General features: G+C 37.1%; 1 protein-coding gene across 1 annotated transcript in view; it reads left to right on the top strand.

Moving 5' to 3' along the window:
- Nucleotides 1–15,697, top strand: part of LOC121237886 (putative callose synthase 8) — a 36,163-nt gene that overhangs the window by 17,031 nt on the left and 3,435 nt on the right. The window contains exons 23-39 of the mRNA XM_041134807.1: nucleotides 79–163; nucleotides 260–420; nucleotides 628–751; nucleotides 855–949; nucleotides 1,063–1,210; nucleotides 1,937–2,088; nucleotides 3,541–3,647; nucleotides 3,744–3,866; nucleotides 3,970–4,038; nucleotides 4,212–4,380; nucleotides 4,865–4,976; nucleotides 8,804–8,923; nucleotides 8,992–9,107; nucleotides 10,134–10,217; nucleotides 10,481–10,593; nucleotides 10,669–10,898; nucleotides 11,853–12,701. Of these exons, the coding sequence (XP_040990741.1) occupies nucleotides 79–163; nucleotides 260–420; nucleotides 628–751; nucleotides 855–949; nucleotides 1,063–1,210; nucleotides 1,937–2,088; nucleotides 3,541–3,647; nucleotides 3,744–3,866; nucleotides 3,970–4,038; nucleotides 4,212–4,380; nucleotides 4,865–4,976; nucleotides 8,804–8,923; nucleotides 8,992–9,107; nucleotides 10,134–10,217; nucleotides 10,481–10,593; nucleotides 10,669–10,898; nucleotides 11,853–12,701 (2,857 nt within the window). The remainder of the gene's footprint in view (nucleotides 1–78; nucleotides 164–259; nucleotides 421–627; nucleotides 752–854; nucleotides 950–1,062; nucleotides 1,211–1,936; nucleotides 2,089–3,540; nucleotides 3,648–3,743; nucleotides 3,867–3,969; nucleotides 4,039–4,211; nucleotides 4,381–4,864; nucleotides 4,977–8,803; nucleotides 8,924–8,991; nucleotides 9,108–10,133; nucleotides 10,218–10,480; nucleotides 10,594–10,668; nucleotides 10,899–11,852; nucleotides 12,702–15,697) is intronic.

A 15,697-nucleotide genomic window follows, 5' to 3' on the forward strand; every position in this document is an offset into this window, starting at 1 on the left:
TTTATTGTTTCTGAAGTGTTTTGTATTGTTGCATGACATCCAAGAAAATAACTGAAACAGATAGGTTTCCACAAGCAGGGAGTTGGATTTAATGAAAATTCCTATGGCATCAGAAACATTTTCTGGCTCAGTTTGTTGGCCGGTTTTCCTTCTAGCTTATAAGGTTTGTTGCGTGTATTTGAAACTCTGTGAACTGTTTTTTTTTCTTTGTTTTTGTTCTTGTTTTTCACTTGTAAATGGGTCTTTGTATTTGTACTAGTTTTCAACAGCTTGGAGCATTGCAAAAGATTTTGAGGGAAAGGATGAGGCTCTATTCAGAAAGATTAAAAAAGAGGAATGCATGTACCATGCTGTAAAGGAGTGCTACGAGTCATTGAAGTACATCCTTGAAATTCTTGTTGTGGGAAATCTGGAGAAAAGGTATATAGGATAAAATGTTGTGGTAAAACCTACTATTTTACATAAAAATTCTTTGGATAAGTACATCCTTCAAATTCTTCTGAATGTTTTTTTTTTTTTTTCTATTTCTCCTTCTTGAAAGAAAATATAATTAGAGTTATTGATGGCATTCTGCTAGCTACTCACTTGTAACCTTCTTGGAATGGTATATTCTGCATTGCTTTCCAGGATCATATCTGCCATAGTAAATGAAATTGAAGAAAGCATTGGAAAATCAAGTCTCCTTCAGGACTTCAGGATGAAAGAGCTCCCAGCTGTGCTAGAAAAATGTGTCGATTTAGTTGAACTTCTGGTAACTATGTCATGCACTTGAAAGCTATTGTAATAGTACTGCCAACGATTTTCTTCAAGCCTGTACTAGATCTCTAGTGACTTGTATTATGAAATGTTATAAGGTTGAGGGGAATGAAAGCCATTATGACAAAGTTGTGAAAGCTCTCCAAGATATATTTGAGGTTGTAACCAATGATATGATGACTAATTGTTCCAGGTTTGATGTGCTTTAGACTATAGTCGCTTTTCAAGATTCATTTTCTCATTTCTTGGCCCGACCTTTTAACTAAAATTATTTACCTCATTACTTTTCCTTTTAAATGTGCACAGGATAATGGATTTGCTCTATTCACCCCAAAACATAGACAAGAGTTATGGTGATTTTTCTAGAAAAATTGAACCGCAATTATTTGAGTCATCTGCTAGCACAAGATCCATCCACTTCCCTTTGCTAAATAGAGGCCCACTGAATGAACAGGTATGTCCATTGCTTCATATATAACTTTGGAGCCGTGCAAGGTGAAGTCTTATCTGAGAGAAAAAATTGAGGAATCCTCTTCTCAACTGATGTTAGAGATACAAAGTGTTATGTACTGGATAGTTATGCATGTAATAGAAAATCAATTTATTTTTTGCAAATATGGCTCAGAGATGACATTGTGTGACGGGATATGGCACATATACTTTTGGTTTGTAAAATTTAACTTTTCTAGGAAAAAAAGAGGCTTCAATGTAAAATGCAAGATCTATTGTCTTAGAAAGTTAGAAACTTTCAAAATTTCTGAATTTCTATGAATATCAAATATTGATCACAAATCATGTGTTCTTTTGTTCTTTTCAAATACGCATACATATAGCTTTTGATGTTTTTGTCTTCTAGACTAAAATTAGTTTATTATGTTTTCAATAATAATTCATTAGCATCTGTAAAAGAAAATACTAATTCATTAGCATATCCGTATTGTATAATATACTAGGTTTTCAAGGGTGAGCATATTTTCTCCCTTTAATGTATGGTGTATTGTTTTTTATTGGTGTTTTATAGTTTGCAACATTCATATGTTACCTTTAACATGCACAGACGTGCCTAAACATTCAATACATGGATTGGCTTATATACACGTACATATGAATAATCAGAAAGTATGAACCTGTACTTGCATATCAAAATTAGAAATATAATAGCCCTAGTGTTCAATGGCAGATCAAGCGCTTTCATTTCCTGCTTACTGTCAAAGATGCAGCAATGGACATACCGGCAAACTTAGAGGCAAAAAGGCGTATTTCATTCTTTGCTACTTCTCTCTTTATGGATATGCCCAATGCTCCTAAAGTACGAAATATGCTGTCATTCAGGTCAAATTTTTTTCGTGGTGAACTTCTGTGTTTGATTTTATTTAACCATCTTTCAGTTGATGTATATGCTTTCTATGTCATGGAATTCTATAGACAAACAAAATATTTACTTCTCTTTGCAAAAGATTCTCTAATTTCTTAAAAGAATGAAAATATCATTGTTAAAATGATTGAAATTTATGCTCATTCACCTGTTACACATGCAACACGTCTCCAAATTATATTAGAGGAAAGAATTCTGAAACCCTCGTTTTAGTCATGGTTTCTCGAGTCTTGATGCTTGAGTTACCTCCACTTTTTTGGATGCTTGTGGTCATTTTGCTCGGTGTAATTTGCTGTTGTTGGTCTCTTACAGAAATTGAGGACTTTTCTATTAAAAGTTAAATATGAAAGATTAAAAAAAGAAATGAGCTTTGCAGATTGAAAATGATGAAGGCTAAGCAGGAAAACTCTCGATTTAGAATCAGTTAAAAACAAGGTCATACTATATCGAATCTAAAATAGGAGAGATTGTTAGAAATTACACCACATAGAATTTCGAGGAGCCCGCGTCAGGAGTGGAATGCACTATACTTTATTAAGGATATTATAGACAGCTAATTTTTTGAAGATTATAAACATTTCTTAAAGTGTTAGTTGGTACAATGATATGGAATTTATACCCAATTAGGATTTTAAAATTCATTTTATTGTTAAATGGGCCCATACAAATTACAAGATGACTTCAACAAACTGGGATATGGACTGAATTAAAAATTGCTTTCATGGTTACTTAAATAGATTGACCGTGTAGGAGTTTAAAGATATATCTTATTTTATAGATAGAACCAAGTCAAGATGATACTCTTAAACCCTTATTAGTTACCACGCCCCTCAATCCCTAAAAGAAGTTTAATTCCCCAAAGATGCCTGGTGATATAGGCAGCAAGAAACAGATTATTGTATTTGAATATAGTTTAAATTAATTTTAGAAGTAAAGGAAGTTTCTGCAATTTCTATTTTTCTTCACAAGTCAACTTTCAGCTCATTAGGTCTTATTTTGGATTTAATCATGTATTTGGGATTTTTAAGAATTAGGGTTTTGCAAAAGAGAGGAATGAAAAATTCCCTTCTACCTCCGACTGATCAACTATATGTAATGCAAACACAAATACAATATGATGGACTAGTATAGATTAAGGGTATACTTCATTACAAGAATCCATCTGACATTTCTTCTCAAATACCAAGTTGGAATTGTAGGTTTGGAGAAAGAAGAAAGAAAAGAGAAGCTTATAGAAAAGTTTAGAGAGAGTTGATTGTCTCTCTTCACCTAAACATATTTGTAGTTTTTAGTGGTTGGGAAAAAAAAAAAAAAAAAAAAAAACTTGTCTAGAATATTCTACTATAATGGCATAGCCTAAGATACACACATCTGGATGGTTATCTTCATAGAAGTTTTTATTGGTACAGCGTTATAACTCCACACTACATGGAAGATATTAATTATTCAGTGGAGGATCTCCAATTAAGCCAGCAAGAGGTTTCCATCATCTTTTACATGCAAAAGATATTTCCAGGTTACCATAAGATACTATATATTTTCTTGATAGTTGTCATATCCATTTGGATTAAACTCTTATCTTAAGATCATTTCTTTTTTTCCTTATCCATAGATGAGTGGAAACACTTTTTGGAACGCACGGGTTGTGAAAACCTCGAGAGACTAAAAGTGGAGAGAAATGAGGAAGAGCTAAGAAATTGGGCTTCATTCCGAGGTCAAACATTAAGCAGAACAGGTAGATGAGAAAGATGTAGCAATATTCATAAAGTTGGGTGCTGAGGCAAATACAGCAGATTATTTTACTATCCTTATTATTTTATCTTATGTGTTGATTTCAGTTAGAGGAATGATGTATTATAGAGAAGCCTTAAAATTACAAGCATTTCTTGACATGGCAGAGGAGGAAGGTTTGTACTCGTGAATAGAGTTATACTACTCATCTATCTATCTTTGGAATTCCATCCTCAGTGCCTAATATCTGGATACACCGAGAGGCCATTTGGTATCTTAATAACTTGGTTAGGATTATTTTAAAGAAGGATTTCACTAAAGCTTTTGCCATATGCTGATTCTTATCCAGATATCCTTGATGGTTATGAGACTGCTACAAAAGGAAACCGTCCATTATCAGATCAACTAGATGCGCTAGCAGACATGAAATTCACATACATTATTTCTTGTCAATCATTTGGATCACAAAAAGCTTCTGGAAATCCCCATGCGGACGACATAGTTGACTTGATGAAAAGGTAATCCTTTATCACATAAAGGGAGAGAAAAAAAAAAAAAAAAAAAAAAGAACAAAGGAATAAATTATTGCAAAACTACCTGATGTATGTATATAACATAAGGGAAACCACGTTCTGCACGGCCAAATTACCACTTCTTTCTGCAATGTATCATCCAAACTTTCAATTTCAGATATTTTTATGCTCAAACATCCAAAAAGTGCAATGTGTACACTATTACCGGAAATGTCTAAAGTGTGCTCATGGTATTTTGAACATTTCAATTTTAGGTAGAGACAATTTGGACATTTCAGGTCTGATAGGGTGGGCATTTAAATTTAAATTTATAGTTGAAGCCTTTCAAGTGTGGTAATTACCGAAATTGAAACTACGGTTGACACATTGCAAAGGAGGTGATAGTCTGGAGGTGCAAAGTATAATTTCTTTGTGTTCATATAAGTAACTAGAAGTCATATGACTTGGAATATCCATTTATTGCTTGAAGGTACCCATCTCTCCGTGTTGCTTATGTTGAGGAGAAAGAAGAGATTGTTGCAGACAAGCCTCAGAAGGTTTATTCTTCTTTGTTGGTTAAAGCTGTCAATGGTTATGAACAGGTATTCGAGCATTTGCCTTATATTGCAGAATTCAACGTGATAGGACTAATCTTGAAAATTTTGGATTTTTACAAGGGCTAGCTCTATATTTTTTGCAAAGCTAGTCTAATGTCCTGTTATGCATAGCAATAATAATGTTAAAAAATGAGCAGAATGATTAAACCAGTTCAATGTGTCACTTCAAAACTGCTACACAGTTTAGTTGTAACAATAAAAGATAGAGAAGTTACCATAAGAATGCCATTTGCCTAATTTAAATTCATTTAATACTTTCGTTTTCATAAATAGACTGGTTTTAACTTGTTAAGCAATGGAAAGCATTAATTTGCATGTTTTAAGTACCATTTCTCAAGTTAAGCTCAACAAATAGTTGGTATAGTTTTTTTTTTTTTTTTTATAAGTAAAAATATTATATATATATATATATATATCAATAGAAGTAACCACGTATATTGAATGTATACAAAAAAATACATTTCCCATACTAGAAAGGCCCTAATGACCCAAAAAACCCATGAAAAACAACCCAAAATACACCAAGCCCGACCCCAACCCCTTGTTTCCCGTAGAACTAAAACTCTACCCGAAAATCTAACCCAAACCCTTTGTTTCTCATCTTCACAATGCCCTCCATTTAGACTTCCCTCTAGTTAAGCTACCACCCTTAGCGTCGTAGTTGATTGCCCAAGAGATGCTGTAACTCCCTACTTTTCTTGAAACTTGATTTGGTTTCAAGCGCGTGACTTGCCTCAATCACAGTGATTAGTTCTTTAAATTGGTCTTCACATCCTTCATGTGAAACTCCCACCAACTGCTGAATCTCGTTAATTTTAGGCAGAATCCAATCCGCTATTGGAGGAAGAGAGACCAGGGGAGCAACATTTTTCCCAGACACAGTATCCAGCTGCACTCCTAACTCTGGACATTCCTCTACACAAGGCGCCAACGCCAAACCCATATTCAAATCTCGTACCTCCTCAGCAACTCCATTAGTTCTCTCCAATGGTATCAGGGTTCCCATTGGAGATTGTGGGATGACAGCAAGTCCCTTCACCTCTGGTGACCCTTTATGTGTAACTTCAGCGTATCCTACATCTCCTTTAGACCTAGGCAGTATACCATTTTCCTTCAACTCCGACGAGGGATCTGGTTGTAGGGACAGGGCCGAATTCAATTTTTCGTTTTCTTTTATCTGAGTTTAAAGGATTCGGGCCTATTTTAGTCTTGTTTCTTACAACCCTATTGCCTCCAGCTGAAAGCATGTCTATTTTCGTAGACAAGAAAGCTATCGCTACCTTCAACTCAACAAGTTGGGTTTCCATCTCCTTTAAAGAATTATGCATCGCAACAAGCTAGTTCTGAGGCGTGATCTGCATATCACTTTTACCGTTCCCCTCACTCTAAACCCTCGAAGCATGACCCGTCTTCAGAGCTGCCGCATATGATCTCCTCGCCACCGTGGATATACTTGGGTCTTTATGATTCACCTCCAAGTTGATGTTCTCATTCTTCTTCTGGTTTTCCTTCCTTGACTCATCAGCAAAAAACATATCCGCAGCTCTGCGTAATTCCGCAGCAAACTTCTCCCAACCCAGACCTTCATACCCTTCAGGAATGACTACAACGCTCCGCCAACCTCCTCCACCATATTCAGTGACAGTTAGATACCTACCATGCTCGTTGGAGCATCGTTGAGCCATGAATGCTCTGTTTCCTTCGTGCAAGTGTTTTGTGAAATCCAAATTTCTCCCTGCCTATAATACTGCTTCCACCGTAGCCATCAACCATTCTATACCACTGCGACCCATCACTACAAATCTCCAAACCCTTCTGCTCCTCTTCATAATTTTTAATGAAGACCTCCATGTTTCTGGCAAAAACTCAAAAGCCTTTGATTCTACCCAAAAGCGCACCAGCTGACCCATAATGATATCAAACCTTCAACTTTAGATGCAAGGGTTTCCAAAGTTGAAAGGCTTCATTCTGTCGAGTATTTATGCAAAAAGCTTCAGGAGGCAGATAAAAATCTGCGAAATGAACTGCTGATAGTGCTCACGGGACAGGCTAATCAGGACGCCGGAGTGCTCAAAGTAGACTCACCGGAATCCGGCAACTCTTTCTGTGTCAACAGAGACTGCGAAAAACTCCCTTGCAAAAATACAGTTCACCGGAGGAAGGACCAACTCCAAACGGCCCTCAGCGAAGTCGTCGGGGCCCGTCGGCTTTGTCTGTGACTGAAGTGTCACTCGCCGGCTAAAAGGAATGGAGGGATGAGGTGGTTGGGTTAGGTTGCGTCTGTCGCCGTAGCCCTCTAGGATATACGAAAGCACCAGCAAATCGACGCCGGAGTACTCCTATTAGCCTCGCCTGAAGTCAGCGAAACTTTCTGTGTCAGCAGCATGACCACCGAAGCACTCTGAAAGATGGCAGAAATAGACCCTTGCAAAAGTCCAGGTCGCCGGCGGGAGGACTAGCGCCGGATGTCCCTCAACGAAGCCGCCGGGCCTGTCGGCCTTGTCTGTGCTAGTAGGTGGCACTCGCTGGCAAGTGTGGGTGGAAGGTAGTGGCGGGTTTGGTAGCCTCTACGGTAAAGTTGAGGTCATAATTCACCTCGCACTTGCTTAATTAAACAATAAAATGTAAAATTATTATGACCACCTTCCAGTATAGTCATTTCTACACAATAAATCAACGAATTGCTATAGATTAGCAATGGTTCCATTTAGGTTGCATTAGCCTTGTTCTATCATTAATATACTTTTTTTTTTAGTTATATAATCAGGTGGATGCAACTTCAATATAAATTTGTTTTTTAATGGAAATGAATGGACATAAACAATGAATTTGAACAAAAATTGCAAATTGTTGGCTAAAAGTAGACTCTGGAAAAGTCTACTTTTTCAAAGTTTCCATCATTAAATTGGAACTAAAGCTGATAATGAACTGAAAATTCAATATGATTCAACAAAGCAACGATGTGGACAAAGTATAACAAGTTTAGGATTCAGCGCTTTTAATGATTATTTCTCCAAGAGCAACCCAAAAGTAGGGATGACATTCCTATTATTTCATGATTCAACAAAAATATAATTCAGATTCTTTCTACTTCATGATGCGTTTTTGTTTAGGCTTTTCAGCTGTCTTCATATTGATTCCCGGTATAATGCTCTATACATACCCATTAACTGATCAGCTGTGTACCTAAATCCTTGGAACTGATCAGTTGAACAGTTGACAGTCAAAGAGATTTTTGTTTTTTGATTAGTAGTGATAATGTACAGGGAAGGAATCTGCCTTCTACTCTACCAGATTCACAATACATTTAGATAAAAGAAAAAAGAGAATTTCTAGTTGCCCAACCAGAAATAGTATTAATATTTTTACACTCATAATTCACATTATTTGCTACAATAACCCTCTTAGTAATTTATTTACTGTGAGAAGCACGAGCTACATAAGTTCAAAAATTCTTCCTACATTTAGCTAGGTTGGATTGCACCTTTAGTTCCGAAACTTTAGGCTAAATTCTGCAATATATCCTCCTGTCTATCAGATTCATGATGCGGTTCCAAAATTGATGACACTGATCTATTATTGAGATGAGCTGCATCATTCATTTCTGTTAAAATATCATTATCAATTTGGATAGAATAACTGCAGGACTTAAATGGTTGTAATTGCATTACTGTCAATGAAATAAATACCAGTCATTTACTTAAAAAATAGAAAAATCATATTGTATCCTCAAACCATCTCCTCTTAGAATGCATTATTAAATCAAGTATAGACATAGCAGTAATTTTTAAGTACATTGTTATCTTCTATAGGTAATATATCGCATAAAGCTTCCTGGTCCACCTGATATTGGAGAAGGGAAGCCTGAAAATCAAAATCATGCTATAATCTTCACCCGTGGTGAAGCTCTCCAAGCAATTGATATGAACCAGGTAAGATTCTTTTTAAGTACTTAAAATATTAATCCTTTATGTGGTTCTTATCTTGTCTGGTTTCTCAGGATAATTATTTGGAAGAAGCACTCAAAATTAGAAATCTTCTGCAAGAATTTCATCAGCACCAAGGCTGTAGGCCTCCTACAATTCTTGGTTTAAGAGAGCACATATTCACGGGAAGGTTAGATTCTGTGGGCTCACATGTTACACATACTACATCACGGGTCTGTAGTCAATACCATATGATGGGAATCTGAGCAGGGACCATTGTGTCAGATTAGTTTCTCCAAGAAATGTATGACACGATATGTTTTGGTGGTTGTAAGGATATGCAAACCGTGATTAATCTGTGTGGATATGTATATCATTCATATACATGCTTCTAAACAAATTCTTTAACACCCATTTATCTCGTGATAAATTGACTTATATATTTCAATATGCAAATTTCATTCTTGCTATGGTTTAAGCTTCATGACCATTTGATGGAGAGTCCATGGATGTTTAGACACAGAATATATAAAGTAATTCCCAATCAATAAAATCTATCATTTTTTACCAATATTATATTATGATAATGTTTTCCCCTTCCAGTAAATTCATAGTCTACTTTTCCTTTTCCTCTTCTCATCAATGTTTTTTCTCTCATTTTCAAAGCATTGCTTCATCATTAAGCAAAATTTGTTTGTCCCAAACCATGTCTATGTTTAGGCATTAAAACCACCTTGCTATTTTGAACACCTCTGATGCAGGACTTACAGCTGGCACTAGCACATATATGAACACCTAAGTCACTGTCAATAGGTTTTCCAATGAATCACTTTGTAGTTAGTTTTTAGGCCTGGGAAATTATGGTCTAGACTTCTTACCTGTTAAACCTTGCATTTTTCAGGTGAGTTAGTTATCCAATGGGCTGGGATGGAAAACATGAACTTCATTTGAAGTTTTTATTACGTACTTGTTTCTTCATAACCCATGCTGAAGAACTGTTTATGAATAAACTTCTATGTGCATAAGATGCAATTTTCTCATGTTTAATTTTGGTTTTGAACATTTGTGCGAGAGGGCAAATTTACAGGCATCAAATTATAATGAAAATATCACCATCTCAATATATGCTATTTCAAATCATATACATGAAATATCACAATAGATATCAACCATTTTTGAAATATAGGCTGAGTCTTGATTTTCTCCTCATCTGCAGTGTTTCTACTCTAGCATGGTTCATGTCATATCAAGAGACCAGCTTTGTCACCATTGGTCAACGGCTTCTTGCCAGTCCTCTCAGGTAAGGGATGCATTGCATGTGTGCATGTCTCTTGGTTGGGTGGGATATTTGCCCGGTATCTAAACTAAGCCCAGACACAAATTTAAGGTTCACAAACTTAGTTGACTTGGTGATATTATCTTGTTGCCATAACTTTTACTGGTTATGCATTGATTATTATTCAGTAGTATTGTCATCTCTAGTTGTTTGATTGAATTTTGTAACTGTACTGATTTTTCTATGTCCAGCTTAGTCTCATTTCTATGATTTTGTTCTAATATCAGGGTACGATTCCACTATGGGCATCCAGATGTATTTGACAAGGTATTTCACATCACAAGAGGTGGCATAAGCAAAGCATCCAAAACAATTAACTTAAGTGAAGATGTCTTTGCTGGTAAGAATTACTTATCATACAATGAATGCAATAGTTGATGTTAAGTCACAACCACATGAATCTGATAACGTGTAGGATTTAATTCTACTTTACGTCGGGGATGTATTACATACCATGAGTACATGCAAGTTGGCAAAGGTCGTGATGTAGGCCTAAATCAGATCTCGAATTTTGAAGCAAAGGTTGCTAATGGAAACAGTGAACAAACTTTATCTCGTGATGTTTACCGCCTTGGACGTCAATTTGATTTCTTCCGGATGCTATCTTGTTATTTTACAACCATTGGGTTTTACTTCAGTAGCCTGGTAAATGCTCTCATTCCTTCAAAATCAGTTCTTTTTCCCTTCTTTTGGAATAAGTGAACTGATGGACCATTAAATTTCTTATCATGCAGAACTTCCCCCCTCAAAAGTGATGTAGGCTTTCACAATCTTGAATTTGAAACAATCTATAAAATACAAGGAAAATAGACCTGAAAAAAATTTGAAAATCTGTCATTATGTAATAGGAGACCCCCTATATTCTTAACTAACTGAATGGCCAACATCTGTGATGTTAGTTGCCTTTTGGTTTTATGCAAATATGGAGACGTACTGTGTTACTGGAAATTGATCCCTTGCAGTATTCAGGTTGTGCATTTCTGTTAGTTAATATTTAACCTTTTCTTTCAATTCTATGTGAGAAATTGAACATAGCTTTTGAGAAGTCAATACAACATTCTTATGTGATACTTTTTCGATCAACTGTTTTTGTGTAATATTTTGTGGTTAACTTGTTATTTGTTTTACAAATCCACATATATTAGTAATTGGAATGTATATGTTCCTGTACGGCCACCTTGTTTTTAGTGGACTGGAGAAAACCTTTCTTTTTTAGGCTAGAGTGTGGAACCTACAATCCTTAGAAATAATCTATAAAATACAAGGAAAATAGACCTGACAAAAAATTGGAAATCTACTCATTATGTAATAGGAGACCTCCTATATTCTTAACTAACTGAATGGCCAACGTCCTTGATGTTAGTTGCCTTTTGGTTTTATGCAAATATGGAATGTACTGTGTTACTGGAAATTGATCCCTTGCAGTATTCAGGTTGTGCGTTTCTGTTAGTTAATATTTAACCTTTTCTTTCAATTCTGTGAGAAATTGAACATGGCTTTTGGGAAGTCAGTACAACATTCTTATGTGATGCTTTTTCCATCCACTTTTTTTGTGTAACATTTTGTGGTAAACTTGTTATTTGTTTTAAAAATCCACAGATATCAGTAATTGGGATTTATGTGTTCCTCTACGGCCAGCTCTACCTTGTTCTTAGTGGACTGGAGAAAGCCTTTCTTCTTGAGGCTAAAGTGCGGAACCTACAATCCTTAGAAACAGCTCTTGCCTCCCAGTCATTTATACAGCTTGGCCTCCTAACAGGCTTACCAATGGTGATGGAGATTGGACTTGAGAAAGGGTTTCTCACAGCCCTTAAAGATTTTGTCCTCATGCAATTGCAACTGGCTTCTGTTTTCTTTACTTTCTCCCTTGGAACAAAAACTCATCATTATGGCCGAACAATTCTGCATGGGGGGGCTAAGTACAGACCCACTGGGCGTAAGGTCGTGGTGTTTCATGCCAGCTTCACTGAAAACTACAGATTGTATTCAAGAAGCCACTTTGTGAAAGGATTTGAACTATTGCTCTTGTTGATTGTCTATGATTTGTTTCGGAGGTCATACCAGAGCAGCATGGCTTATATGTTAATCACTTATGCCATTTGGTTCATGTCAATCACTTGGTTGTTTGCACCATTTCTTTTTAATCCCTCTGGTTTCAGTTGGGGCAAGATAGTAGATGACTGGAAAGATTGGAACAAATGGATCAGGCAGCAGGGTGGCATAGGAGTTCAACCGGATAAAAGTTGGCAATCATGGTGGGATGATGAGCAAGCTCATCTTCGTCAGTCAGGGTTGAGTTCTAGGTTGATTGAAATACTTCTCTCTCTTAGGTTTTTCATTTATCAGTACGGTCTGGTATATCACCTTGACATCTCCCAACAGAGCAAAAACTTTCTGGTTTATGTGCTTTCATGGGTTGTGATTCTTGCAGTTTTCCTATTAGTCAAGGTATGTTCTTCCTATAACATTCAACTGGAGGGTTTTTTCCCTGTATGCTTTATTTAATCTACTTGCATAATATGCTAATATTTACATAAAATATGACAAGTTTGTAGGCTCAAATACAGTTAAATTATTTGGTTGGAATATTTTTTTCGACCTGAGAAATACTGCAGCAATTCAGACACAGACTTGTCTTCACATGCAATTGTCATTTTAAATCTTAGTCGACTCAGTTCACTGCATAGCATTTATGTATTCACAGATATGATTATAAACACGTCAAACAGAGATTCTTTCAGATATTCCTTAGAACAGAGTACAATAATATATAGATGCAAGGAGGAATTTTTGGAAGCTATTCCCAGTTAGGAAGCTATTCCAAGCCTGTACATTATCTACGGCTAAACTTACGGTTGACCCTTACAGTATGGAATTTACAATTAATTGGTTCCTATAATCTTGTTATTCTAATGACTCACACCAACACTCCCCCTCAAGTTGGTGCGTAGATATCTTAAAATGCCCAATTTGTCGAGTGAGTCATGGAAGTTTCTGCTGGACACTGCTTTTGTGAGTATGTCCGCTAACTGATCTTCCGACTTAACGAATGGGAACTGAATAATCTTTTCCTCAAGGTTTTCTTTGATGAAATGCCGATCCACCTCCACATGCTTGGTACAGTCATGTTGGACAGGATTATGGGATATGTCAATGGCAGCCTTGTTATCGCAGAACAGATTCATTTCCGAGCCAGGAGCAAAACTAACCTCTGTTAGCAACCTTCTGAGCCACAGAAGTTCACAAAGTCCTTTAGCCATTCCTCGAAATTCAGCTTCAGCACTAGACAAAGCTACTACCTTTTGCTTCTTGCTTCTCCATGTAACTAGATTGCCTCCTACAAATGTAAAATAGCCCGAAGTAGATTTTCTATCCGAGATATTCCCTGCCCAGTCCGCATCCGTGTACCCTTCAATGTTCAAATGGTTCTTCTTGGAGAACATAAGCCCCTTCCCAGGCGAGGACTTTAGATAGCGGAGGATCCGAATTATTGCACCCATATGATCTTCACTAGGACAATGTATAAATTGACTTACTACACTCACGGCGTAAGCAATATCCGGGCGAGTATGAGATAGATAGATGAGCTTACCCACTAATCTTTGGTACCTCCCTTTATCAGTTGGCACCTGATCAGGATATTCTCCAAGCTTATGATTCTGAGTAATCGGAGTGTCCGCTGGCTTGCATTCCAGTAGTCCCACTTCCGACAGCAAGTCTTGCACATATTTTCTTTGAGAAAGAAATATGCCTTTATGTGATCTAGCCACCTCTATTCCCAGAAAATACTTGAGTCCTCCCAAGTTCTTCATTTCAAATTCAATTGACAATTGCTCTTGTAGCCTAGAAATCTCCTCTGCATCATCCCCCCCGTAAGAGATTATGATCTGAATTGCTTTGCTGAAAACCATACTTTCTCATAGCTGAACTAAATCGACCAAACCAAGCCCGAGGTGATTGTTTCAATCCATATAATTCTCGTTGCAATTTACATACAACCTTCGTCATGGAAGATGCTGTGTACCCCGGTGGAATGTCCATGTAAACTTCCTCTTCAAGGTCGCCATGAAGAAAGGCGTTCTTCACGTCGAGCTGGTGTAGCGGCCAATCTAAGTTCGCTGCAAGAGACAACAAAACTCTAACAGTATTTAGTTTGGCTACTGGTGAGAAAGTTTCCTGATAATCTATGCCATATGTCTGTGTAAATCCTTTTGCCACAAGTCTTGCCTTGTATCGGTCGATGGATCCATCAGCTTTGTATTTAATAGAGAACACCCATTTGCACCCCACTACCTTCTTCCCTTCCAGGAGTGAGACCAACTTCCAAGTGTTGTTTTTCTGCAAAGCTTCCAGTTCTTCTTGTATAGCTTGTGCCCACTTTGTATTTGATAAAGCCTCTTCAACGCTACTGGGAACGTGGCATGAGGACAACTTTTGTGTAAAAATCTTGAGAGGTTCAGATAAACTTTGAGTGGACACATAATTGGCAATTGGAAACTTGGACCTTCTTTGTTCCTCGTCTGGAGAATACCTATTCGGTGGCTTCCCACGATTTCATCTGAAAGGTAAAGCATAATCCGCAGGAGTATCTAAGGCATTAGTATATGAACGTGTGATAGGAGAACTTACCTCAACGATATTCTCAAGAGGAGGATCTTCGGGTACTAAGGAGTGAGGGGATTTATTTCCAGGTTCTTTATTTCCAGACTCTTCATTTTCATTTTCGGGTTCTACCACATTTTCAGTTGCTGCATTTTCAGTGCTGCATTTTCAGTTTCTGCATCTTCCAGTCTCAGCTCGTCATTTTCAGTTGCTGCATTTTCATTTTCGGGTTCTACTACATTCGATTCCATTGCTGCATTTTCAGTCTCTTCAATTTCAGCATTTTCAGTTTCAGCTCTTGGAGTCATAGTAACTCCTGATGACATCTCACCTTCTGTTCACCAGCCAATTCTGCTCTTCATCTTTTCTCTCCCCCTGAAGAGATGAATTGGATACCGGTGATGGGAAAAAAATATCGGACTCGAGAAAGGTAACATCCATAGTGATGTAGGTACAATTGGCAGTAGGATCGTAGCACCGATAGCCTTTTTTATGTAATGCATATCCTAAAAAAAAGCAATGAACCGCACAAGGGTCCAGCTTAGTGCGTTGATTCTTATGAAGATGAACGAAGGCCACGCACCCAAAAATTCGAGGAGGTAGCATCAAAACTGTAGGTAGGGGAACATGGGTAGATAGAACCTGTAGGGGAGTCTTAAAGTTTAAGACTTTTGAGGGCATACGATTCAGCAAATACACAGCCGTGGCTACAGCATCACCCCAATGGCAATTAGGCACATGCGTGCCAAGTAATAATACACGAGCAGTTTCTAAGATATGTCGATTCTTCCTTTCAGAGACACCATTTTGTTGTGGAGTCTGGGAACACGATGTTTCATGAA

This window comes from Juglans microcarpa x Juglans regia, chromosome 6S, assembly GCF_004785595.1.
Source record: "Juglans microcarpa x Juglans regia isolate MS1-56 chromosome 6S, Jm3101_v1.0, whole genome shotgun sequence".
In the NCBI taxonomy this organism is placed as follows: domain Eukaryota; kingdom Viridiplantae; phylum Streptophyta; class Magnoliopsida; order Fagales; family Juglandaceae; genus Juglans; species Juglans microcarpa x Juglans regia.